We start from the raw sequence: 14,871 nt of genomic DNA on the forward strand, positions 1-14,871 counted from the left end.
ATTTTAAGACTTGTTTAGATAGCACTGTGAAGACTTCAAAGATCTGAATATTATATATTAGTTTTAATTATGAACACTGATAAAAGTGCAACAATTAATGTTTACCAAAATTGTTTTTGAGAGATGATTCTGTGATTCTATGAATTGGCAATACTACCATTTAACTAAATGCTTGTTTAAGCAAAAGGCTTTATGCCAAAGATCTATAGTTACGACAGTCCCTTTCTAAGCTGGTAATATAACTACCTGGAAGGTATTAGCCTGCAACTTTCATTCTGTTGTTGCCCTTAGAGTAGTGCCTGATGATTCTACACTTTTTTACTTCTTTGGAGTTTTGTATTGCTTTTTGCTTAAAAAGAGTTTGAAGAAAAATACACTTTCCCTCTTGTAAAACTGTGATCTATGTTTAAGCTTTATACTAAAACTCACAGGGGATCACAGGTAATCACTATGCATCTTGTTTGGTGATTCCTCATCCCAAAATCAAACTGTAAAGTTTATCGTGCTTCTTGTGGAATTTACCAACAGATGATGGCATATTTTAAGTAGTCTGGATCTAGTTATTTTTAAAAAGTATATTGTAAGAAGGAGAAACATGTTGAATCGTGCACTTAAGTACATTTCTGGTCAACTTGCACTGCTAGCCTCTGTGTTTAATGGCAGTTGATATGCAAGGTATTTTATATTTCAATACTGAGTGAATATTAATAAATTAAGTTCAGATAGAACCCAAATTGAGTATTAGATTGTTAGCAGACATTTCCAGAAAACCTTGTAGGATGCTGGACTGGCAATAGTTGTTCCTGGGAGCAGTATTCACAGTGACATAAAATCTAAGGAGACTTAACTTTTTAAAGCACTTGATAGCATGTCTTTGTGGTAGTTGAGGATTTTTACTGTTAATGTGGCAGCATGTTTTAAGCTTCTTGAATTCTTAAGATTTCATCTTCTGGTCAGAAGATGAGAGAAACAAGTTTAAAAATAATGGGAAAAGAGTCTGAATCCCAAATTATTATAGTTATCTTGTGATTTTCATATATTTGCAAATAAGTAGATTTGTGCCATATCTACCTACAAATTAAAAACATATCTGACATCAGAAAACTGAACAGTAAAGATTTAACAGCAGTATACTTGTTTCAGATTCCTTTATGCAACAACAGACACAGGAGCCTCTCAGTCCTGAAACATCGGTGTGTTATCAACATTGTTTTCATACTAAGTCCAAAGTACAGCACTATGCCAGCTGCAGTGAAGAAAATTAACTCTATCCCAGCTAAAACCATGACAGGCCCTTTCAGTCCTTACATAAAATCAGTTTTTATAGAATATTCTATAAAGCACGTTATCAAAAATTTTAAAAGCTTCTCCCACCAAACCAAGCAAAAACCATAGTTGACTTTATAGCAGTTCAGCAATTCACTGGAATGAAATAGATAAATACTATCTATATGCTATTACAGTGTTAGTGACAAATAAATTTTATGGCAGTCATTTAATTCTATGGTCCAGTTAATTATCATAGGGTATTGTGACTCATTTAAAAATAAACAACTCCCAAAATATTTCTCTTGACTCCAGTTAGTCTGGCCTAGTATATTGATATGATGAGTCTGGGTACAAATTTAACAAGTTGATACTGGAGTAGCATTTAGTAATGTCAGCTATCTGTACAGAGCAGTCATGAAATCAAATCAGGGCTTTGGTCAGAGACTCCAGAGTCTGAAGCAGCGAAAGGTCTATGCATTCTTTTCTTATGTGCCTAGCTAGCTACTAGCCTTCAGCCACCTCGTATCAGATTTCCTGCTTTCCATTTTCAACAGCTTGTTAAAGGCTGACCTAAAAAAAAAAAGAACACTCCATTTCTGTGACTAACTGGCCTTGGATTACTTTTAATTCAGTTGAAAAATGTCAAATAGTGATGGCCTACATACTGCTGCTGATCTTTCTGGAAACATATTGAATAGGTTCTTCAGTAGATAGTGGAATTTCATTTACGCAAAACAGGAGGAAGAGATAGTCCATGGTTGCAGCATTGAAGGTTGTCCTTGACTTTGTATTTCTGTTTTTAACGGTGGGTTTTTTTCAGTGCATCTATCTCTTGCTTAGGATAGAAATAAATCTGCAGCTAAACTTTGACATCGCAGGTATGAATTGGGAGGGTAGGAATGGGTATGGGAACAGTTTACATGTCATCTTATGTATGTAAACTTTAAGAGGTACAGAGGAGGGTAAAAGCACTGACCACAGTTCCATTTCTTGTAGACTACAAAGAAACTTAAAAAAAAAAGCTGTTTTGATCTCTTCCACAAGTATAACATTATGCTGACATCCCTGTTGTCTTTAGCCATTCCTTCACCATCAGTATCGCTGCTGATTAGATAATGTGAATACCATAAATGTACTTGCAAATCTGCTTCAGCAACTGTGTACCTTTAAAACAATTTCTTAGATGATTAAGGGAATCATTGTGTTATTGTCCCTTTGTTTACAAGTAATTTTTGTCTCTAATGAACGAAATACACATTTTGAAGCAAATAAACTTGAGAGGTGATATAAAAATAACGAAAACATTTTTCTACTGTCAAGTTTATGTGAAGAAAACCTTTAGTTGGAACTCCCAATTTTTTTTCACTAGATTCTAGAGCTCTGCTTTTTGTATTTGTATAAGGAGATGCTATTTGAATCTTTCAGTGCTAAATGTAAATTTTGGACAAACAGTAATTTGAGGGTTCTATGTGAGGATGTCCCTCTTAACTTTCTTCCTGGCTGATATGAACATGCTGAGGGGACCAGAAGCTGTGCCTTGGAAGATCTTGATTCCCTTGGTAAATGCAGTACCACAAGTTAGCACTGAATAGTCTGAGGTTGTCTTCTCTCTTACATCCTCTTTAAGTATAGAGCTTATGTCTTAGCAAAACTCCTTCACAGAAGATAATGGTCCAACCAAGGAGAAGTGCCAAGAAGGGGAGGACGACTGTGACTTATCTCCAGCCACCTCCATCTTTGCATAGTGAGTGAAGGTGCTGCGTGGGTATCGGTGTCCCAAATCTGTGGAAGAAGTGAGGTGGAAAAGGGGCAAGTGAAGCAAAATATTATAGAGGCAATACAAGGCAAAGCACCAACTGACATCTCTTTATGCTGTTGTGCTACAATAACTTCATCCCCTAATAATTTTCATATTGTTAGGTATTGCATATCTTGAAGGATGATGTTCAGGACTGTCTATGGCACCTTGCTATGTTATGGTGTATCAGTTTAGTCAAGGAGAATTGGGGTTGAAGGGAAGGTGGTGGAGGCTGAGAAATCATGGTGAGAACTATGTTAGACTTACATAATACTACTTATGTTGTTTCAGACGAATTTTAGAAGTTGAAGTATACATCAAAGCATTAAAGGGAAGGCAGTGGAAACTTAATAATTAACAATTTATAATGAGTTGTAGGTGATCACCTACTTTCATCCTTTATATAACAATGACTTGTTGTGCTTTGGTAATTTGTACTGATTTCTTCTATTTTCCTTCTTGCTTAAATGCAGAACTTTGTTACAGCTTCTTCACCTTTCTTCATGCCGTTAGCCTTTGATTAGCGATCTTCTTCAGGGGGGAAAAAAGATTACAAATGGTATGATAAACCTTACAGCCAAGATCAGCTGTGAACAGTTGCTATGTGGAAGCATTAGCAAAGAGAGCAATCAATTAATATTATTTGGTATCAGCTCTGTCTCTAAAATTTTTGTCAGTTTTAGCAAGTTGTATTTGGCAACAGTGAACAATATGTAACTTTCAGAATATGATCATGCTGTAAGGAACAGCGTCTGGGCTGTAGCAGAATACTTGAATAACCCTGTATATTAAAGCTCTAGCACTGTGTAGTCACCAGCATACACTACACACACATATTAAGGAGGAGTTCTATTTGATTGTGCTCTGCACAAATCATGGTTAACCTTGTTCTGTTTATGGTCTTCAGCTGAACTGAGTGTGGGTAGATTTCTCATGCCAACAAAAGGGGAAACTAAAATCGCAAAACCATGCAGAGCAGAGCTCCTGAAACAGCTTATGTAAATATTTAATTATCCAGCCTTCAGGTTGATACGTGTCCTTTTAATCTACCATGAGAGAGTGGGATGCATTGATGATGTGGCTTCTTTGATATAGCCAGAAGCTATAGTTATTCTGTCTCTAAAGGCTGAGTATACATTTAAGAACGTGTTGAAGTAAAATTTGTTCCCAAAGCAACAGGCCTTCTTCCCTTTGCTCCTGGCTAGCCAAGTAACTTGCAGGCTTTCAGATATGAGACCATGATCAATGCTATAATTTTTTTTAATGGTACATCCTTTTTGCTTTCTGTGAGAAATTAGATCAACGCTTGGGTTAAACAAAAACATTTATTGGAAAATGTTATGGTGATGTAGTAATCATAGTCTTTGTAAACATAGCATAAGACAGAAGCCCTTAATAAAACTAATAGTACCTGCAGGTATTCTTCCAAGAATTGTCAAGAAGCTCAGCTATAAAATTGTTTAAACACTAACTATAATGAATAGTCTTTTATTCTATTAGATTCCCTTACTGAAGGAAGATAAGTAGTATGCAGATATTTTAAAATGACCAAAAGGTGAACTACAGGCTGCTGCAACAGGCCAGTCTGGAAGAAAGAGTACATGGAATAGAATTAGTAGGCATGTGACGCTTCGTTTTTACAAGGAGGGAGACAGAGCACTGCTTTCATAAAAGGAAGTTTTGTCTCAAAATCAAACTAAGCAATGATATGCAAAGATGGGAGAGCTGGTTAATGAAGGACACCAAGCTTTTCAAAATGTTTGACAAGAACCTTTAGCAGAAGTTCCAAAAAATCCTCTCAAGACATAAGTGCAGAAAAAAGCTTCTTCACTGATGACAACTAATTAAGAGATAGAAACAAAAGTGAGAATTAAATTGTCACCTCTGAAGTTGCAGAAATTCTGATGGTAGTGAGTGGCTAGACAGTAGAATGGACAATTTCAGAATCAGTGTTAATAAATGCCAAGTACTGCACACAGAGGAAAAATAGCTAATCATGCATGCGTCATAATGGTTTCCCATACTGGTCAGGAAATAGTTTATGTCATGGTGAGTGACTTGCTGAAAATGTCAGCCCAAATCTTGTTGACAGTTGAAAGGCAAATAGAAGGTTAGGATTTATTAGGAAAGGAATAAACTAACAAAATTAAAAATGCCCTTATGGAGTTGTACAAATCCATATATGTGCATGGCATGCATATTTCTGGTCATCCTTTTTCAGAAAGCATGTGGAACAGAACTAGAAAAATACCAAGAAGGATCACAACGTTGGGATAAGTTTTATGTGAGGAGACACTAAGTAGACCAAAGGCTTTTCAGTTTTGGCAGGGGGCAGGGAAGTGATATAAAGGGAGTTTTATAAAGCTATAGTTCAGGGGAGGTGACTTTAAACAGAGAATCCACTCTTATGAAACAGATGTGTTTTCATATATGTTGCTGAGCTCACTGTTACAAGATCTCGTCCATACCAAAAGTAGAAATGGTTTTCAAGAAGAGGTTAGATAAGTTGAAGAAAGTCCATCAAAGGGTATTACATTCTCAATACATATTTTAATGTCAGGATAAAAAAGTCCCTTACCACTTATTCATTAGAAACTGGGGGATATCTCAGAGGAAGTACTATTCTTAATTGCCGCTTTTATTATTTCCTTAAGCATCTGCTCTTGGCCATTACTAGGGAAAGGATACAAGGCTACTCAAAGCATTAATCTGCCTACTAGGTTCTTCAGTGCCTGTTCAGCCCTTGTAGCCACCTAGGATCAAACGGTAGAAATGTTCTCCCCTCACCCTGGACTGAGTGTGATGTTGGAACACAGAACATGTTTTCTCATCTTCCAGAAGTGGACGAATTTCACAGATTGAGCAAGTAACAAAACTGACTGGTCTTTTCAGGCAAACCATTTGCTTATGACTGGTTTTCACCCTTGCCTGAAGGAGACTGCCCTGCATTTCTGTTAAGAGTCTGTGTTTCAAGTGAACTTTCTTCCTAGCTTCCTAGCTCAGAACATGCTGATTTAGGAATGCAGCCAGCAAAATGTTTGTAGCTCACTTCAGTGTTAGTTTATGGATCTATAATAATCTCTCTTTCAAGAGAGTACATAACTTGTTTTTTGTTTTGTTTTGTTTCCCCGTTGTGGCAGTTTACAGTAAACTGAAAAGTCTATGGATAGATGCAGTTATTGTTTGAGATCGTGGGCCACTTTCAGCTGTATCAACTGGAACATAAGCAAACAGAATTTAAGAAGGACATCAGCAAGTTCCTGGCTGAAATTACATACAAACTTGAATTAGAGTCAGTGAAGTTAGGGCGTATTAAAATGCAGCTCCTCAGCTGCTCAGTAAGAGGAATATGGGAAGAAACATAGAACTAGATTATTTCAGACCTAGATGATTTCTCTGGCAATCTGTGATTTTCCTAGAATAAGGGAGAAGGCCTTGTTCAGTAACGTGAAAGCACAAGGGCTTTTTGAAGAAAAAGGTTACCAGAATTTATTATGACCATTCCTTATTTTTTAGAGTTTCTACCTTAGCCAGTTGTTGTAGTAATCATTCTTTCTAGTAAGTTCGATTTGGGACAGATGGTTAACTTACAAAGAATAAATCCAAAGTGGTTAACACCTGGCAAATTATAGGCCAATAAAACCCATGTCTAATGTAGGAAGTGTAATGTTACTTTAGCAGGAAATGATGTTGCGCTTATCTGAAATAAATGGTCATACTGCTTTTGTTGTAAAAGTAATTGTGGGTGGATTATTTATGTTGTAGTTGCTTTGTGTCATAGAGGTTGAGGTATCCACGGTCAGTTCACACAGACTGGTTTTGGACAGATAGGATTAAAAAACTTGAGCATAGCACAGTTTAAGACAAACCGGTAAGTTCTGCTGTACCCAGGTCATCTGTGTCTACGTTTAGGACTGGCAGCAGTAGGTTTAGGCTTGGAGCTGGGAGAGGTCAACAGGTAGGGCTTGAGGCTCCCATTCAGATCAGCGGTGGCTGAAGACCAAGGTGGAGTGCAGAAGAGTATGGAAAACGGCAGCATGGCTGGTAGATGTGTGCTGGTGCAAAGGCCCTGGGAATTCCTGAGCTAGTGTTGATGTTGAATTTGGATCAATAGTAGCTGAGAACAGTAGACTTAAGAATGCTTTTAAAAATGTTGGACTAACTTTGGAGTAGGCTAAGGCCATTCAGCCTGCATCCAGCCCTGCTGTAGGTCCAGGTTCACAGAAATTTCTTAGAAGGGGTCTGTTACCCGTACAGCCTGGGGCAACTGTTCAAGGTTATGGTTAGGGCTGGAAAAAGCAGCTTCCAGACTCTATCTGATTTTGTGCATTGCGTGGCGCTGTAGTGGACCTAATAAATTTTGCAGGAGTGAGACCATGATGCAGAGGTGCTCTAAATGCTTATCTGCCTTTTGGAGGCAAATTGTTTTGTGTTTTTTGTTTGTCTGTTTGTTTTTAATTTTGTTTGTTCCCTCTTGCTCTGAATAACAAAAAGTTGAGTGTATTGAGTCCTTTGGCTGACTGCATTAATTAGCCAGTGAGGTTAAGATCTGTCATATCTGGTTTATTTGTTGCTTATTGCAGGGAGCAAATTACACATGCAGTTTAACATTTGATAGGGTTTTACATTTTTTGGAGTGTTTTAAGTTTTATAGTGTTAATTGGTGAAGGTAAAAGTGCACCTGCAATTGTTACTACGAGGTTTGTTTTTCAAACTTTATTTGAAGTCTTAAGACTTGGCACAAAATGTTCCACAAATAGATGCCAAAGTTTTATGTTTTTATACTACTGTGAAGTTAACTGATTTGATGTCAGGAATGACTTGTTGAAATAGTACTTAATAAATATTTGGTACTGTTTTCTGACTTGTTATCTGTTTGTTGTGCTTAACTATGCTTTGATTATATTAGATGACTTCTTATCTTCCTGTGACCTATGTAAAAATGAGTTATTGTATGAAAAAGAAGTCTTCTTAAAAATTCTTCTTAAATTTGTTAACGAGCCTTTAAGCACAAGTTTGCAAAGTAGCAAATATTGAGTGGAGTAATATACAAATGTTAAAAAGTTACTGTAGACAAAATATGAACTTTTAAGCTACCTATAAGATATTGGTTCTATATAAAAAGTGTAAGCTATAAATGGAGAAACAGATGACACATTTGCTCTGGTCTTCTTAGAGAAGCAGTTCTCTGAAAATATCTTTGGAAGCGAGGGGGAATTAGTGAAAACAACTTCAGTGTCATTTCTAAACGCTGCCTGTTAAACAGATGGTAAAACTGCTGAGACATTCTATGCTGACACCTTGCTGTTGAAGCAGCCAGCAGGTCTGAAGGTCCTGCAGAAACATGTTGTGTAATAACCATTGATCTAACAGTACATATTTACTCTATTTTGGAAAATGCTGATGGGTTCTTATATTTCAGTATCATAGATAGTTGACCATAGATGCTGACTAAAAAGAAATACCTACGTGTCATTAAAAAAAAAAAAATCTTTTCACCATCTACCTCTCCCCCTTAAAAATACAGGAGACTGGGACTTGCATGAATTCCATCCAACAAAGTGTTTATTCCTTTGCAAGACAGAGAAAACATTACTTTTAGAATCCGTTAATTTCGTAAGATCTTAACATGATAATTGAATTTTGCTTTTTTGAAACTGTTTTTTTCCCCATGATGAATAGCATATCCTGGCAGTATTTTATGGAAGAAAAAAGCTCGCTTTTCTCAATTTAGAGTTCAAGAGAACCAAATAATATACTCAGTGCAGCATGAAAAGAAAAATACTTGCAGCTGCTAGTGTAGCTCAGGAAAGTTTTGGGGTTGTTTTTTTATTCTCATCAAGCTTGTAACTAATGTTGATGTTTGGGCGTTTAAGCAAGAAGAATGTTGGTTTTATAAGGGATCTATTGAGCTCTTGTTTTCTTAAGCAGCGATAGTCTGGATCACTGTTTGTTTTTTCAGTTTGAATTGATCCTTTATATTCCCTCCAGTAAAAGCTATATGCTTTCTCATTTTGCTATGCAGCTGTAGATTTCTGTGCGAAGACGGACTTACGCACAACTAGCTGTCTGTTTAGTGAGAAAAAGACTGGGAATGCACTTAGATTCTAATTCATGCACTAACACCAACAAAAACTAGTCAAAAAAGTTGGTAGAGAAAATACTTGTTATTTCAACACCCTGGTCTTATACAAGAGTTGTTTCAAAAGGCACTGTGGTGAATCCAGCAATTAAGAAAGGCATTAAATTCACTTAACTGTCTTCAGACATGATAAATTACAAGTAATGTTCTCAGCAGTGCTCTGAAGTGTCTGTTTAAAAACGTGTCTGTTTAAAATCTACTTCTCTTCAGTTTCTGATTGGAATTGCAGAAGGCTTATTAAATATAGATTCATAAAATAGATGAAAATGAGGTTTGGACTGGATTACTTTCTTTTGGTGCCTTTTCTCTTTGAGCCCTTGCTTTGGCATTGCACTAGAGTTCTTTAAATGTATTGTATACAGCAGCTGTCTGTCCTCACATGTTTTTAATAACTTTCTATAGACTAAACCGGTGAATCGGTAAAATAAAAGGCCTCTTTGTTAGCGTACTGTGTCATTAATTGAGGTTTATGCACTTACAGTTTGTAAAGCAGAAAGTTTGAGTTCTGTGGAAGTTAAGAATTTAGAAGGTGACAAGAACAACTGACCCACTTGACTGTCTTCAAAAAACTGGGATGCCTGCTCTCATGCAACAGAGATCCAAACGCTTTCAACTCCATTGACATTTAATTGTTAATGTGTGTGATGTCTATTTCAAAGCTTCTTTGGCACTTCTTTGAAGGCATTTAGTCAGCTTGTCATAGTGAGGCGCATTGCTGAAGAGCATTCCTGCTATCTGATCTATGTATTAGTTTGGAGGTCAACAAAAATCTCCACTGGAGGATTTTACTCTCTGGCTAGAGAAGGTACTGTTAAAGGTTGGTTATGGAGGCTAGCTCTGCTAAAAATAGCAGGAGAGACAGCAGAATAATAAAGTGAATAACAGGAGCCTGTACTAAAATAATTCTGGTAACAAACACAATGTTCTGAGGTTTTCTAAAATACAGCAGACTTCTGTCCCACATTCCAGTAACTTATTTGAAAGGTGTGTTCCACTTGAGAATTGCCAAGAACTTTACAAATACTAAGCCTTTTAACATGTCTAAGGTATATGCCATGCCATTTTAAAAACAACCTCATAAGCAAAAATGATAGCTATATTTTTCCCAGAAGCTTGTGGTCTATAATAATACAGAAAGTTTTTCTTCAGTAGTTCATGGAAGCTTCAGACTCTTCAGGTATGAAAACCTACTGTAGCTTTCTATTTCAAGCAAGTCTGTGGACTAAGAGGTGGATGTTTTGTTTTTGTTTCCACTCCTTCCCCCCTTAAAATCTGAATATAAGACATCCACACTACAAATACAATTTGAAGTTATGTATCCCTAGATTTCTAGCATCTTATAATCTATGACAAGCTCTGCAGTCTAGATGTGCTTTTTGGAGGTATAAAACTTAGAGCTTACACAATTGTGAGGCACTGGTTCTCTGTATGCATGTATGATTTAAAGATGAAATGGACAAACTTAGGATGACAGAGCTAATGAAAAAAGGTACCAGAATTAATAAGGAGGAAAGAACTGCTTTAAGAAATACCTATAGCCTTTAATGTCAGAACTGTTTGAATGGACAATGCCATCAATGAGACAAAAAAATTAGTAGAATTGGATTAGAGTTTTAATACTGTAAAACATTGGCATTGAAAATTAAAAATATAGTTGTGCTAGAAGGCAGGTGAAACACATGGCTCTGCACTGAGGTAAAGGGAATAGATGTCAGCAAGATGTGGAACCTTGTAGTGGAAAGTTTTATGGAAGAAGGCTGTCAAAATCCTTGGGTGCTGAGTTTGAATAAAAGCTTGTGGTATACCAACAGATTTAGTAAAGAATAGGCACCAAATCTTTTGTTAGCTAGAAAAATCAGGAAGACTAGAAAGCCAGAGGCTGCACTGTTGAAGACTTTCACAGTTCCTTACTCTGTCTACATAAAAAAGCGTACTCTTGTTATAGTGTAGATTTTTGAAAAATGCCATAGGCTTATACATACCTTTTAAAAATTTCATGCCCTCTTGATTTTTAGCACAGAGCCAGTGATATGTCTTCATGTTAAATGACCCATATGATAACATTTTCCTGCTTTTGTGAAGGTTTGCAAAGGCTTTCAAATGACAAATGAACTTGAAACAACCTAGCATATGTTCTAGTAATCCAGTAAGAAGTCAAGTAAAGTACTTTGACTGTTGGTGGTAACTATTGGTGACTACTGAAATTACCTATGTAAACTACTAAAATCTTAATTTCTTTGGCAGGCAGAAATCAACGATCAAAAGTAAACTGTACAATGATGCCATGTATTGCCAGTCCTTCCCCTGGTACTACAGCATAGGCTGGAGGGAATCCAGCAGCAAAGTTGCTGCATTCAAAGCATGGTTGTAGTTGGATGATGAAGACAGCCAAGTCAGGGCAGAATCTTTCAGATGTTAGTTGTTAACTAAACTCTGCAATGTGCATAGGCAAATGGTATTTCTCATAAATATAACTAATCTTAGCACATTTTAATATGTCAACAGGAATGTTGGGCAGGGGGGTAGGGGAGATGCTGAATCTGAAGCACTAATCGCAGATGAAACTTGTTTTTACTTCATCTTTTTGTAATAACTGTATTTTGAAAAGAAAATGTTTATATGTGTCTGTCTTAAACAGCTGCCTAGGCTTAGAGGAACTGGCTGGTGCTCATATGAGGAAGGTCTTTAGTTAATCTCTGATAAACGTTTAGTTGCTTAAGCATATACCAAGACAATTATTTTTCTGAAACAACTAAAGGAAAGTGTCTTTGCCTTTAAGATGGTGTTTCTACTGGAGATGCTGACAATCTCAGTCTTGATGCTGAACACCTCTCTCTTGTTTAATTACCATTAGTATATATGATTCAAGTAACAGTCTAAATCTCCACCTCCAGGTCCCTCAAACTTCATTTATTTTGAGGAAGGCAGAACTTTCCAATGCTGTGGGTCAATCAGAACTCATTCTATATAGAACAGGTTTTATTGTCTGTATTTCAAGAGTGTCTTCAAATTCTTAGAAAGCATTATAATGCTATCAGGGGTTTGGAACAATGTTTTTAAAAACACTTTGCAACTTTAAACATTGTCTGGTTTTTTTTTGCTTTTTTTTATTTTCTGTAGACTCGAGATGATTTTCTTGGGCAAGTGGATATTCCTCTTTATCAGTTACCGGTTTGTATTTTTTGTTTTTGTTTTAAGACTGTGTGAGAGAAAAATGATTCTGTATGCAATTGTATTAGTCATCTAAGGAAGTTAATGGTACTGATAATATAAGTGATTAAGTTCTCCTGCTCTCTGGATTTTTTGTTTGGTGTTCTTTTGTGGATTTGTTAGGGGTGTTTTAATGCTGATATTTATCAAAGCATGTAGGTTAACTTGTGTTTAGATATTGCTTTCTGCTGCTACAAGTTAGGAGTGCTTTTAGCTTTTTCAAGAATGCAAGTTTTGAAACAGTCTTAAAGACAAGAAGAGGTTGTAATTATTGTAATATTTCTTAAAATATTTCCTTTAATTTCTACAAATTTACTTTTAATATGCTTTATTCCCATAAACAGATACAGAAGTGGGTAAGTGGGAAATAGAGCTAGTGTTGCTTTCTACTTTTTTTTTAATTTTTGTTTTTGTATACCTTTTGCAAAGCACATTGTTAGTTTTAAAGAAATATCTCCAAGGACATTGAAATAAGTAAGGCTTTTAATTTTCTTCGGAGGTCTCAAAACATAAGCAAATACGAACAGATTTATCAGCAGCTGTTTTAAAGACAGGACAGAAACTGTGGCAAACCTTTCAAAGAGCAATTGTTATTTCATTCTGGTAAGAACCATGATAGGAGTAGTTATTAACTAACTACTCTCCTTCAGTCAGGTGGGTTGGAAAGACTGTCTGTAGTGTCCCTCTGGAGAAGACTGTGTTTTCACTTCCCGCTAATAAGCTAGACAGTGACATATGGAGTGATTTGGAGATACTGATGCATTTCCTTTCCTTTTTTTTTTTTTAATTTTTTTTATTTTTAGCAGGAACTAATTTATAGAGCTTCACTTGGGTATTTTCATGGCTATTGTCTTCATTGACTTTTCCCTGTTTTCTCTTTGTTTCTGCCTTCCTGGCTGTAGTTCTGAATTATGTGATCTTGCCGTCTAAGTCCATTGTACTTTATTGGCCCAAATATAGGTGGATTTTTTGGAAGTCTGTCATTTACATGAGTAGATATATCTTGGACAAAGAAAATCAATTTATAAATTATTACATGCAGTTTTGGTTTTTCTTGATACTATGCAAATACAGACTGTTCATAACTAAAGAGAGCTGCGTGTAAAAAAGGGCAAATCATCTGCAAGGTAAGATAGTTGGCAGATGTAAATTTGCTCTTTCCAAAATCAAAATGTATTAATTCAAGTGTAATCTAGCATTGAATCTAAGGCAACTCTTGTTTTTGGAAAGTGAGAAAAATACTTATAAAACTTAGATTGAGAAGGCAATATTTTTCTCTCCTGTGATATATTTCCACATTGTCTTCATGTGTGTGTTGGTAGAAATAACGTAATGTTGGTACTACCACCTCTAAAACCACAAAACCAAAACCTGAGCTTAATTACATTTTAATTTCAAAGAAGTATTTATCTTAGTTGTAAGACAATTCATTTTATAATTTTAGAACCTTATCTTGTAGATAACACCAGTGTAACACACATACTGTTACAGCAATGAAGATCTGCATTTTAATTCAGTGAAGGTGAAACACTTCAACTTGAGTGTAGTGTTTCTAAATTGTATTAATAATAGCTTACACTGAAATGTCTGAAATATAAGAGAGCATTTTTCTTTCTGAGAATCAGTGTAATAGTTACCACATCCAGTAAAATTTAGTCAGCTTAATCTTAGGGCTGTTTCATAGCAAAGCTCAACAGTTCCAAAACAAATCCTAAAATTTCTAACTTAAAAATATCCAGCCTTTAAATTCTGGTAGTTTTGTGGTGTTTTGGTTTTGGTTAGTGGGGTTTTTTTTCTTTCCAATCAAATATTGACACACATTAGATAGTATTTTCAAAAAACAGTATGGAATTAGCTCAACCTTTGAGGATTGCATCATGTACCATTGTTCTTAATTAAAAGGCCTACAAATACAACAGTTCCAAGGTTTTCCTCATATTATACAGTACTTCTAGAAATGGTTAAAATGTATTGATTAACGAGAGGCTAGACTTACTCCCCAGATTTTACAAACAGCTCGGGGGGGGGGGACGGGACGGACACGACACACGACGACAGGGACGGGGAACCAACCCAACCCAAACAAACTCAAAAAAGATATTTACAAATGTCGCTAAATATATAGTATTATAAAAATAAAATATTTTTGTAAGAATTGCAGAACTTCAGCTGGATTATAAATATTTATGTTAACCAGAAAAATAAATAGCTTCGTTTTCTTTAATGATCCCTCATGCATATTTCTCTACCTGTACCTGGGAGGCATATTTATAAAATGATGTCTTTTTATATCTCTGCTTCTTTCTGTTGAGCAACTCCACTTTTGTGGGTCAGAACAGAGATGTTCTTGGAATGGATGATTATTTGATTATTTTTTATCCCCTAGTCTAAAGCTAGAAATGTTTTTTTATGTATGTTCTGTGTAAAATATTCGAAAAATACTGAGGGAGGA

The 14,871-nt window shown here is 35.9% G+C and overlaps 1 protein-coding gene across 4 annotated transcripts in view; it reads left to right on the forward strand.

The window, feature by feature from the left end:
* NEDD4 (NEDD4 E3 ubiquitin protein ligase) overlaps nucleotides 1-14,871 on the forward strand; it is a 59,681-nt gene that overhangs the window by 22,335 nt on the left and 22,475 nt on the right. For all 4 annotated transcript variants that reach the window (XM_075100307.1, XM_075100308.1, XM_075100309.1 and 1 more), the window contains one exon: nucleotides 12,330-12,380. In XM_075100307.1, the coding sequence (XP_074956408.1) occupies nucleotides 12,330-12,380 (51 nt within the window). The remainder of the gene's footprint in view (nucleotides 1-12,329; nucleotides 12,381-14,871) is intronic.

The sequence above is a fragment of the Phalacrocorax aristotelis genome, chromosome 7, assembly GCF_949628215.1.
Source record: "Phalacrocorax aristotelis chromosome 7, bGulAri2.1, whole genome shotgun sequence".
In the NCBI taxonomy this organism is placed as follows: Eukaryota; Metazoa; Chordata; class Aves; order Suliformes; family Phalacrocoracidae; genus Phalacrocorax; species Phalacrocorax aristotelis.